The sequence below is a fragment of the Bison bison genome, unplaced genomic scaffold (assembly GCF_000754665.1).
Source record: "Bison bison bison isolate TAMUID 2011002044 unplaced genomic scaffold, Bison_UMD1.0 scf7180017864516, whole genome shotgun sequence".
Classification (NCBI taxonomy): Eukaryota; Metazoa; Chordata; class Mammalia; order Artiodactyla; family Bovidae; genus Bison; species Bison bison.
This window is the reverse complement of record NW_011495069.1, coordinates 9294910-9307150: the sequence shown is the minus strand read 5'-3', so window position 1 is coordinate 9307150 and position 12241 is coordinate 9294910. Positions and strand designations below refer to the sequence as shown.

Genomic DNA, 12241 nt, shown 5'->3' with positions numbered 1-12241 from the left:
AGAGATGGTATTCAAAGCATGAAACTGAATGAGATCATCAAGGGAGTGAGTGTAGACAGAAAAGCTAAGAGGACCAGGGAACAAGTCCTGGGCACTTCGCTGTCTAGTGGTTGAGGGGATGAGGAGGAAACCACAAAACAGTAGTCAGTGAAACAGAAAAGTCAGGACAGTAAGGTCTCTTAAAAGCCAAGTGAAGAAAGTATTTCAAAGAGGAGGGAATGGCCAGGTGTGTCACATGCAATTTATAGCTCTAGGAAAATATGAGGATTAAGAATTGACAGGATTTCCTGGGCTGTCCAGTGGTTAAGATCTGCCTATCAAAGCAAGGGACACAGGTTCAACACCTGGTCCGGGAAGATTCCACACGCTGCAGAGCAACTAAAACCCAGGCAGCACAACTACTGAGCCCGAGTGCCTAGTGTCTTCATATGTGAGAAGAATGTGCTGGGTGAATTGTATCTAGATAAAGCTATTTTCGAAAAAAATTGATGGTTGGATTTACCAATGTGAAGGTGACAGGTGACCTCAACAAAAGCAGTTTTGGTCTAGCGGTGGGAACAAAAGCCTGACTGAAGTGTGTTCAAAAGAGAACAGAACAAGTGACCGCAGCAAGTATGAACATTTTCAAGGAGTTTTACTATATAGATAGTGCTGTACTTACAGTCGGAGAAGGCAATGGCACCCCACTCCAGTACTCTTGACTGGAATATCCCATGGACAGAGGAGCCTGGTAGGCTGCAGTCCAGGGGTCGCTAAGAGTCGGACACGACTGAGCGACTTCACTTCCACTTTTCCCTTTCAGGCATGGGAGAAGGAAATGGCAACCCACTCCAGTGTTCTTGCCTGGAGAATCCCAGGGACAGGGGAGCCTCGTGGGCTGCTGTCTCTGGGGTCGCACAGAGTCGGACACAACTGAAGCGACTTAGCAGCAGCAGCAGCAGTACTTACAGTGGTTCGATTTATAATGGTTCGACATACAATAGTTCAACTTACAAGTTTTCAACTTTGAAAGTGAAAGTGAAGTCGATCAGTTGTGTCTGACTCTTTGCGACCCCATGGACTGTAGACTACCAGGCTTCTTCGTCCATGGGATTTTCCAGGCCAGAGTACTGAAGTGCCTTGCCTTTTCCTTCTCCAGGGGATCTTTCCGACCCAGGGATTGAACCCAGGTCTCCTGCATTGCAGGCAGACGCTTTACCCTGTGAGCCACCTTTTCAACTTTCGGATGGTACAAAAGCAATACTCACTCAGTAGGAAATGTACTGTGAATTTTGATCTCCCAGGCTAGTGATATTCAGTACAGTACTCTCTTGTGATGCATCTCAAGTGGCAACAAGCTGCAGCCCCCAGTGAATCACACTATCACATCACATTGAGGGGAAACAACCAATACACTTAAACCATTCTTTCACTTTAAGCACAGGATTCAATAAATTATACAAGATAGGGGACTTCCCTGGCAGTGCAGTGGTTAAGACTCCAATGCAGGGGGTATGGGTTCTATCCTTGGTTGGGAAACTAAAATTCTACATACTGTGCTCAGAGCAGCCAAAAAAAATTTTTAAACAATTATATGAGATATTCAATTATTAAATAGGCTTTGTATTAGTTGCTTTTTCCTGACTGCAAGCTAATGCTAGTGTTCTGAGCACATTTAAGGCAGGCTAGGCTAAGCTATGATGTTTAGTAGGTTACATGTATTAAATGCATTTTTAACTTAGGATATTTTCAGACACCGTGGGTTTATGGAATGTAACTCCCTCACAAGTCAAGGAAGATCTGTATAGAGAAATGGGGTAGAGAGGAGGCAGACATGAGACATGAGACTTCATGGTTTTGTTATGGTTTTTTTTCTGAGATGCAAGAAGTTATGTTTCAGTGCTGATTGGAATGACCCAGGAGAGGGGGAAATGGCCCAAGTGAAGTCCTTGAGTGGGTGAGAGGCGAGGAATCCGGTGTGTGAGTGGAGGGGAGGCACAGAGAGGGGCAACTGGGGTTCATCCAAAGTAGCAGGAGGGAGGGACAAAATGCGGAGCAGACTCGGGGACTGGGTAGAAGGGGTGTTGAGAGTTTGTGGAAACTGTCCTTTGATCACTTCTGTTTTCTCAGTGACATAGGAAGCAAGGTCAAGAGCTGAGGGAGGGTTGGAGGGAACAGCTATCAGGGACTGAGGAGAAGTAAGACATTGTTTATGGGGGGACTTGCCTGATGGTCCAGTGGTTAAGAATCCACTTTGCAGTGCAGGGGAGACCGGTTCAAGCCTTGGTCAGGGAACTAAGATCAGGGAACTAAGCCCACATACTGCAACTACTGAAGCCCACCCACCACAGCTAAGACCCAGTGCAACCAAATAAATTTCTGCTTTTAAAAAAAAAGAAAGAAATTGTCTATAGGACTGTGACAGAATGACCAGACTGGATCATATGGTAGGATATCAAGACAGTGCTAAGGGGCCCCTGGAGGAGGGCGAGGGTGACATTAAAGTGAAACCAATCATCATGCTGTGTGTCTTTCTCCAACTTCTGTCAACTGTGTGGGTGCAAGCGCAGGGTTGTGGTTTTGGATTAACCAGGGTGTGGTTTTGCCAGGTGAGTGCAATTTAATACGAAAGGAGCAAGGGGGTTGAGGGCGTATGCAAGGAAGTCATTATAATGATGGCCCATGGAATGTAAGCTGGTGAAGGAGGAAAGTCAGGACATGAGGGAGGCGAGGAGCAGTAGGGGAAAAGGTGGGAAGATCAATGGACTGAGGGTCCTGGTGGGTCTGGAAGCAATGGAGTCGGGGTTCCAGAGGGAGTGAGCAGAAAAGACAGGAGGCGGTGTCAGGAGGATGGGATACTTGATAATGAAATTACACAGGGTAGGGGCACAATTATGAGTAATAACAAGGTCTGGGAAATTATCTTGACCATGAGGGGCTGAGGCAGGGTGGAGGACAAGAACCATGGGAGGAGGGAATGGGTGTTCTCCATAGGGGAGGGTCATCTGTGTGTCACTGAACAAACCAAGTCATCCTCAGAGGCAGGGCCCTGGGTAGTACATGGGCTTGGGATTCAGCCAAACCTGAGTATGAAGCCCCTCTTGCCCACCCCCTCTCGTGGGGGTCGTACTCAAGTTAATCAGCTTCTCTGAGTCTCAGTTTTCTCTCATGCAAAGCAAGAGATCACTCCTAAGTCCAAAGATTATGTTCTGAAAACTGAATGAGCTGTGCAGAAAGTTCCTGGTGTGGTTTTAGGCACAGGGTGCTCTGTAATGTGGGCGGATCCCAGGATGTTCCTGTCTTGGGTCTCAGAGCTGAGGAGGGGCCAATGTAGGGACCAAGACTCTCCCGGGACCCCTTCTCCTTTCCCACCATCTCAGATCATAGAAGGTGTGAATCAGGAAGAGCCTGATTCCCATTTCTCTCCCATTTTACAGAATAGGAAACTGAGGCCCAGATAGGAAAAGTGACTTAACGTGTGTCGCTGTGACTCAGTTATCATTCGGAGTAAGTTCCCTTTCAAAATCAGCTGAAGTCCGGATTAAGACAGGAAATTTGTATGAGGGGGGAAAGGCTTATATATAAAACTTGAAAGACAGTTGGACTCTTCAGGATATACTTTAGCCGTCATTCCCCTCCATTCACTGGGACAATTAAAAGTTGATCTTGGTGAAAATGAAACCCTATGAGATTACCCCTGCTCTCTCTCCTCTCCTCTCTCCTCTTCCTTCATCCCTAAGTCACACCCGGACCCCAGCACTGACGAGGTCCTGCGATTGGTCAAACATTGGACCAATTAGCTTTGGAAATAGAAGTGTCAACAAAAGGGTGACTCACAGCCCCTGAATTGGCCAATTGCTCCTCCTAGCCCTCCTAGAAAGAAGGGGAGAGGAAAAGAGACCTCTTGACTTTCCTTCTTTAGAGAACTTAATTCCAGGGTACAGAGTGGGCGCAGCAACAGTCCACTCTCACAAGACGCAATCATGAGTAGTTCCAGCCCTCACCAGTCTCCTTGGGGCAAATCCTTTCTGCGTTCTGGACCCCATTTCCCACATCTACAAAGTGGGAAGAGAGTAAACAAGAAGATTGTCAAACAGCCTGTCGGCTCAAGTCTTCAGAGTTCTAGGAATATGTGGCTTGGCACCACCTCTGCTGCTCTAGCTGTCCAGGGACAAGCCTGGGGAGACTGGGCCGAAGTGGATCCAGTAGACACAATGGAAATATCACTTCCTTAGGGAGGCTTTCCACGGCTGCACCATCTAACAATGTATATGAATCTCTCTGGTTCTCTTCCCTCTCTTGAAAACTGTATCTTTTTCACACTCACACATATGGTTGCTCTCCCTCCCATTGCCCTGTTCTATTTTCTCCCTAACACTATTAGAAATGTCTTATTTATTTACTTGCTTGAATATGGTCTTACTACACTAGAATGACAGTTTGAGAAGGGCAGGGATCTTGCCTATCATACCCCAGGGCCTAGCTCAACACCTGGTACACAGTAGGTGCTTAATATGTCAGTGTTGGTTGATGAATGAATAAATAAGTGGATGAATGGATCCTGAGGGTGGTACCAGGGCTGTGCCAAGCATGACTGAGATCTGTGCCAACTCTTCTAAGACGAGCAGTTGGGCAAGAGGGCTTTGAAATCAGGAGACCTGGATTCAAGTCTTACAATGCCCATTAGTAGTTGTATGACCTTAGGCATGTCACCTGACCTCTCTAAATCTTAGGTTCTTCATCTCTAAGTTGAGGATAATGATGCCACATCTTGAGATGTATTTTTAGGAATTAGAGGTCATGTGTATAAAATATCTGTGCATAGTAGGTTACCCAGTAAATGTTATTTTCCCTTCTTTTCCTCCCTCTGCTGGGACATGGAAGGGATAGGTCAAGGGTTTGGAGACTCTGGGTTCAGCTGAAGGATGTTTCTTACATATTTCTTATCTTTCAAGAGAAGGTAAAACAAAATAGCAAGCAACTGAGCTGAGGACAGTGCATGCATGAGACTTGCCCCAAGTCACAAAGCCAATGAGTGGAGCAAATAGCAGACCTGACCCCAGACAAGATGGAGAGAAGGGTCAAGGGCAGGATCTTGCTTGCGCAGGCCTCCAGATAGAGGAAACAGCTGCTCTAGTCTGAGTCAGGTTCCTGGGATCTAGTCCTAGGTCTGTCTGAGGTAATCTGGTGACCTTGGAATGTAGTTTACTATTTCTAGGTCTTGGTTTCTCTGTACATTGGACATATTGCTCTTGCCCAGCCTACCTTACAGAATAGGGGTGTTAGGAGAATTATATTTAATTAATTGTTAGAAAAATGATGTTTAATTTAAAAGAGAACACTGCAGGGACTTCCCTGGTGAACCAGTGGCTAAGATTCTGCACTCCCAATGCAGAAGGCCTGGGTTCAATCTCTGGTTGGGCAACTAGATCCTATATGCTGCAGCTAAAGATTCCACATGCCACAGTCAGATAAAGAAATATTTTTTAAAAAGAGAGAATATTGCAGAGATGAATCAGACTCAATTTCTAGAATTTTGCCACCAGCACCTATATTTAAAATAAGAAAAGATTAAACATAATAACAATAAGCCTCATCTCACTAGGCTCTGTAAAGTGGGAGAGAAAAACATGTAAATGTATTATTTCAATAGAACATATGAATTTGGTTTGCCAACTATAAAAAACCAAACCAAATTTTTAAAAAATTTATTGAGCCCCTTCTCTGGAGTAGATGAGGAAACTGACTTAGAGAGATTTAGGGACTTGCCCAAGGGCACACAGGACCTGAGAAGCTAAGAGGCTGGCAGGAAGGACTTCCACCTGCTGCCCAGGAAGCTGCTGCCAGAAGACCAACACTCCAGTTCAGGCTTCCCTCCAACCTCCAGCCCTGTGAAGGCCCTGAGTCTGCTCAAGTGTAGTAGAAAGAGCAAGTGCTCGCAGACTCTCTAGTGCAGGTTCAACACCAGGGCCTGTCTCACTTGCTGTGTGACCTTGAGACAGTCAAGCCCCTTCTCTGAGCAGGTTTCCTCATCCCTAAACCAAAACATGGGGCTTCCCAGGTGGCTCAGAGGGTTAAGAATCCGCCTACAAATCAGGAGACCCGGGAGACATAGGTTTGATCCCTGGGTCGGGAAGATCCCCTGGCGGAGGGCATGGAAACCCACTCCATTGAATATCTTGCTTGGAGAGTCACATGTACAGAGGAGCCTGGACTACAGTCCATAGAGTCGCAAAGAGCCGGGCACGACTGAAGCGACTAAGCAGGCGCACAAACCAAAACATTAACGCTAGCCAGGTAGAGGTGTACACAGGAGAGTGCATTACAAAGTGTCTACCTCAGTATACAAGTTTGTCGCCTTTTCTCAATTCTGGAAGATTGCCTGAGAGCAGGAGGAGCACTGCGTGAAGTTGAACAACTGGCGCAATCTCTCTGGGCTTCTGAAAATAGTGGATGACTAGGACCAGGCCCAGTGATTTCTAAATTCCTTTCAGTGCAAAAAAAAAAAAAAAACTTAGTGGTCCAATTCCGCTACAAACTTCACAGGTCACTTCCTTCTCGTCTGCCCCTGGAGGGCGCAGTCCCTTTAAATCCAGGACTTGCCTTCCGCCCGAGCCAATCGCCGAGAACAGAAGTTCTTTAAGGACCAAAGGAGGGAATTAAGCAGGAGCAGGAGGGCGGGCAGGGGTGTGCCATCCAGCCAATCGGAATCCTCCTGGCGACCAGCGACTCACGTGCAAAGCTTTGCTGACCAATGGCAGGCGCGTCGAGAGGCGGGGCGGTTCCCGCCGGGTGACAGCTGCTCGGACCAATGGGCGTGTCGCCCGCGGCCTATAAGAGTCCGCTGGGCCCCAGGCGACAAGCTTTAGGGTCGGTTGGTCTTCGCCGTCGGAGGTGTGCCCTGGGTTTTCCTCGCCGTCGCTGCTGTCCGGTCCCTGCGTCCTCCGCCTTGGCCGGGGCCCAGCCGCTCTCCCTGCCCTCCTCCCCTTAATCGACCCCCGGTTTCTGCCGTCGGGGCCCCGGGGCTGGGCTAATGATGCCGTCGGAGAGCGAAACGGAGAGCCGGGACCGGGCGGCTGCACAGGTGGGGACGGCTGCGGCGGTGGCTAAGGCCGCCCCGGCAGGCGGCGGCCCCGACCCAGAGGCCTCATCGGCCTCCCTCCGACAGCACCTGAGCGGGTTGAGCTGGCCACAGGTGAAGCGGCTGGACGCGCTCCTGAGCGAGCCGATTCCCATTCACGGGCGCGGCAACTTCCCCACGCTGAGCGTGCAGCCCCGGCAGATCGTGCAGGTGAGAGGCACTGGGCGGTGGATAGGGGGTCTTCATCCTGAGGCTGTCGTGGCTGGGAGGCTCCCGGAGTCTGTTCCATTTGCTGGACAGCTAGGAAAACAAGCCTCGGGGAAGAACAAGGGCTGTAACAAAATCGCGCAACCTTGATAGAAATCCACATCCTACTACCCCCGCATATCATAATCTTCTTTCCCCACTTGACTTTCCCGTCCCCCGCCCCTTCCGATGGCCCTCGGACCGTTCACCTAGGTCCTGGCTGGAGGGAGCGGGAAGTGGGGAAGGACCTGGTCTGGGAGGAAGAACACCCCGCCTGCAAGGACAGGAGATGCCCGGAAGCCCTGGGTGGGTAGCTTTGCACGCTTGAGCCGGAGATAGTTCTTTTCATCTCCAAATCGTCATCCCCAGGTCTCATGCTCAACCCTTTCCCTCTCTGGAGATTCTAGGAGCAGATTCTGTCTGTCCTCTGCTCCCACAGCCCATGGCTCAAGAGCCCCCTCCGGAAAGCTGAGAAATTCCAGCTAGGACTCCCTCTCAACTAGGGTTGTGTGGCAGGAAGAGATTAAGCATGAGGCACCTGATGCCTGTGTGCTGGGGGGGCGGCAACATCAGGTGTCCAGTTTAGCTGTTTCTTTCCTTTCCCAAGATTGAAATGAGGGTTGAGTCTCTGGCCCCAAGCCCCATCTCTCTCCTGAGGAGAAGAGAATTCTGGCAACTCCTTTCCTCTTCCACAGACTTCCTCTTCTTGCCCCTCAACAACCCTAAAATTGCTCTTTCACCTATATAGCCCAGGCACTGTCATGCTCTGAAATACCATAATATGGTAATTACTGTACCCATTTTATAGCTGGGGAAGCTGAGGCCCCAAGAGGGGCCGTGAGCTCCCTGAAATTTCCTAGAGGTGAAAAGCAAACCCAGAGAATCTTTGGTCTTCCCAGGAGCTGGTTACTACAAGTTCAAGGCTTTCCCATTTTTCCCCAAGACTTCCCAAGTTCCCAAGACTCAATTTGTAGGTCTTAGCAGTTACAAGAAACCAAAAAATCTAGCTGCAATTCCTGCATATTCCTGGCAGCAGATGGGGAAGTAGACATACAAGCCAGGTAAAGCAGACCACCCCCCATCCCTGGCTCTTCTGTCTTAACTTCCACAGAGGGGGAGGGTTGCTTGTTGTGGGATTACCTCTCCCTCCCTCTCAAGGAATGGGAGGGGGTGGGGGCAGATTCCCTAGGGTTGAGTCATCAGTGGCCAGGCATTCCTGGGCTGCCCCGCTGTTATGGGCAATTAGGAACCAGTTGAGGTTTTTCTCCTCCTTGACAGTCAGGTCAAACTTGGGGCCCCAAATGCTGTATCCCCAGGACTATTATCCCAGGGATGAGCCCAGTGTAGGAGTTCTCCTCTGCAGGGACATGGGGTGCCCTAAGGGGAGGTCCCTGCCCCTGTCAGTATGGTCCAAACTGCCTTTACTGGTATGTTCTCTGTGCCAAGCCCCGTTCAGGACACCAGGGGCACAGATGTGACTGAGACCCAGCCCCCTGGCATTCCAGCTACTCCCATCCAGGTGGGGAAGACTGCAGGTCAATAGGAGCTGACTCTACAATATGATAATAGTACAGTGTCTCCTAGACTAGGGTCAGAAATACACAGAACAGGGAACTGCCGGCTGTGGGGGGGAAGAGGACAGTGGCGACTTAGAGAGTTGGATTGGAAGGTTGGACATCTAGTTTCAGGGCCTGGACCATTGTCAGTTCCCTTTGCTGGGCCTGTGCATGCGAAGTTGCTTCAGTAAAGTCCAACTCTGTGGAACCCTATAGATTGTAGCCCACCAGGCTCCTCTGTCCATGGGATTCTCCAAGCAAGAATACTGGAATGGGTTGCCATGCCCTCTTCCTGGGGAATCTTCCCAACCCAGGGGTCATACCTGCGTCTCTTACATCTCTTGAATTGGCAGGTGGGTTCTTCACCAGTAATGTCCCCTGGGAAGCCCAGTGTCCCTATTTGTTCAATGGGGATGGGTTGAACTGCTCTCCATTGCCCCTTCTGCTTCCAGAATCCAAAGGGTCCTTTATGGGGCCTGTACAAATGCCTCCACAGGGAAGAAAGTCCATCTTCTGGCAGGAATTTGTAGCTGGCAGCTTCACAAGCTATTGGGATTTGTGTGTGTATGTGTATGTGGGGGCGGGGGCACAGGGGGTACTGTTTGTGTGTATGTGGTGGGAGATGCTGGTTTGTTGACTTTGGGCTTCTCACATGTGCTGAGTTGTCCCATGGTTCAAGAATTGGAAACTTTCTCCCTCTCTGCCCTCCACAAGCTTTGCCTGCAGCAGTAATCTGGGCATTTAGAGATACAATTCCTGCTTGTACCTGGGCTAGAGGAACCTACTCTCCTGTAGGAGGCCCCCACCCCTACCCCACCCCCGAACACAGTTCTGGGAGAACTGACTCTACTTAAGTTCAGCCACTTATAGACTGTGTGACCCTAAACAAGTCCTCTGCCCTCTCTGGGTTCAGAGGATTGAATTAGTCTCTGATCTCTCCAGCTACAGCCAAAGGGCCTGCATTAGGTGGCTCCAGACTCAAGTTTTGTAAGCCTGCTGGCTGACAGCACCTATGGTCTCCCTGCAGGTCTCAGCAGCAATCTGGGAGCAGAATGGTTTGGGGGAGGGCCTTGGCACAAGAGCAAGGAGGGTGCAGCCATTGCCCCGTCCACGGCTGGAAAGTCTGATTCAGGAGGCTCCAAGCTGCCCTGCAGTCCTTGGGTGTGGCGGTATCTGGGGACTGCCTGCCAAGTTGGCTGTAGTCACACCTGGGAACCAGACAACAGCCGCTGGCTGGCTGACACAGCCAACCCCATGGCCTGACGCAGGAGTTTTAACAAGGGTACTCCTACCTACTCACCAGGCCAGGTGCCATGCCCTGGGGTGGGCATCAGCCTGGGAGCAGGAGCTGGCACTGAGTGAGGCTCAGTCAGCTCTAATGGGACTTGGGGAGGGGGCTGGTCAATGCTGCAGCTCTGCCAGAGTCCTTGGGACAAAGGTCTTTGGTCCAGTCCTCCCCTTGGCCTACTTGGGCACAGCTGCCAGAGTGCGGGAAAGTAGTCCCACAGGCTGGCCCCTTACCTCTAGCCTCCCCTATCTGCCTGGCCAAGGCTTCCCCCAGCCCCACCTTCCTGCTCCCAAGCTACTCTGGCCCTGGGCTTCAGTGACTGGAGGGTTGCTCTCACTTTGAAACTCTGAAATGGAGAGCAGATTAGAGCCCTAGTTTCTGGTCTCTGCTCCTTCCAAACCCTGGATTGGTAATGCAGTAGAAAGCACATAGGATTGGAAGTGAGCCATACCTGAATCTGAAGGCACCTCTGGGTGATGGCAACCCACTCCAGCATTCTTGCCTGAAAATCCCAAGGACAGAGGTGACTGACAGGTTACAGCCTATGAAGTCACAAGAGTCAGACACGACTTAGTGACTAAACCACCCCTGGGTGATCCTGTGTAGGTAATTTACTCCTCAGTTTCCCCATCTATAAGTTGGAGATGTTAAAGATCTAATCCCTCATAGGTTCTGGTGAGAAGGCCCAATGCCTGGCCCCCCAGGTTCCTGATGGCCACAATAATACCTTCCCCTAGTCAGGGTCCTCCTCCAGGAAGCTTCTTGGAGGGAGCCGCCCGCCTCAGATTGCCCCACTGCAGCTTGCCTCCTCAGCACTTAGGTGCATTCTTTGCAGTAATTCCCTGGGAGGCCAGCAGAGCAGCCGGCCTGGAGCTGACTTGGCAGCAAGGCGGGGTTGCAGAATCCTCAGGGTAGGAATGTTGCCTGGTCACTTTCGGTGTGTGAAGCTGGGCTGCTGAGAAAACAGTGTCGGAGCCCAGCTCCTCTCTTCTCCCCTCCCTGGTGCTAGGCCCAGGGAGATGCTTCTGCTAGAGGAACAGATTTGAGATGACACAAGTTTCCCTGTCATGTTCCTGTGTCCGCGGATGGGGTCTGCTACATTCTTCCCACTTGGCTCGCTTCTCTGGTGGCTCAGACGGTAAAGCATCTGCCTGCAATGTGGAAGACCCGGGTTCGATCCCTGGGTTGGGAAGATCCCCTGGAGAAGGAAATGGCAACCCACTCCAGTACCCTTGCCTGGGAAAATCCCACAGACAAAGGAGCCTGGTAGGTTCCTGGTAGGTCCATGGGGTTGCAAAGAGTCGGACATGACTGAGCGACTTCACTTTCCTTTCCTACTTGGCTCAGAAGGCTTCCTGAGATTTTAACCCACCACCTGCCCAAGAGCAGAAAGAGTCTGGGTTTTAACTTCCAGCCCTGCCATTTCTGAATGGCCTCTCCTCTGAACCTTAAGTGTTTTACTACTAGAAGCCTCAGTTTCTTCATCTGTAAAAATGAGTCTAATATTTGCTTCCCTGGGTCCTTGTAAAGATAAACGAGTGTGTCATAATCAAAAGAGCGTGCATGGACTTGAGAATTCAACTGACCTGGGTTCTGGTCTCAGCCTGACTACTCTATGACTTTGGACATGACTTTCCTGTGCCTCAGGTCCCCCACTTGTAAATTGGGAAAATAATACATAAAAATTGGGATTATTATGAGGGTAAAGGTAGTAATGCATGTTAACTGCCAATTACATTCCTATTTGAGCAGTTTGCATCAGGCCTGGCACAAAACTGCTTTACTTGCAGTTTTAGAGAGGTAGAATAGCATAGTGGTTGAGACATGAACTCTTGAGTTTAATTCCCAGCTCTGCATTCACCGGCTGTGTGACTTTGGGCAAGTTACTTGGCCCCTCTGTGCTTCCAGTTCCCCATCTGTAGAGTGGGAGTAAGAGTACCTTCCTCATAGAGTTACTGTAAGAACTGTGTGAGTTTATATCCTAATTATAAAGTGCCTAGATCAAGACCTGGCATTTAGTAAATTCCATGCACCTATGTTATCATTATTGCTGTTCTGAGTCATTCCTCTGAAGGGGCCACTCTCCAGATG

General features: G+C 50.0%; 1 protein-coding gene across 1 annotated transcript in view; it reads left to right on the top strand.

The window, feature by feature from the left end:
• Window positions 1-6837: 6837 nt before the first annotated feature.
• The window catches only part of FAM46B (family with sequence similarity 46, member B), a 7572-nt gene continuing 2168 nt past the window's right edge, over window positions 6838-12241 (top strand). The window contains exon 1 of the mRNA XM_010830120.1: window positions 6838-7270. Coding sequence (XP_010828422.1) covers window positions 7013-7270 — 258 coding nt within the window. The 5' untranslated portion in view covers window positions 6838-7012. The remainder of the gene's footprint in view (window positions 7271-12241) is intronic.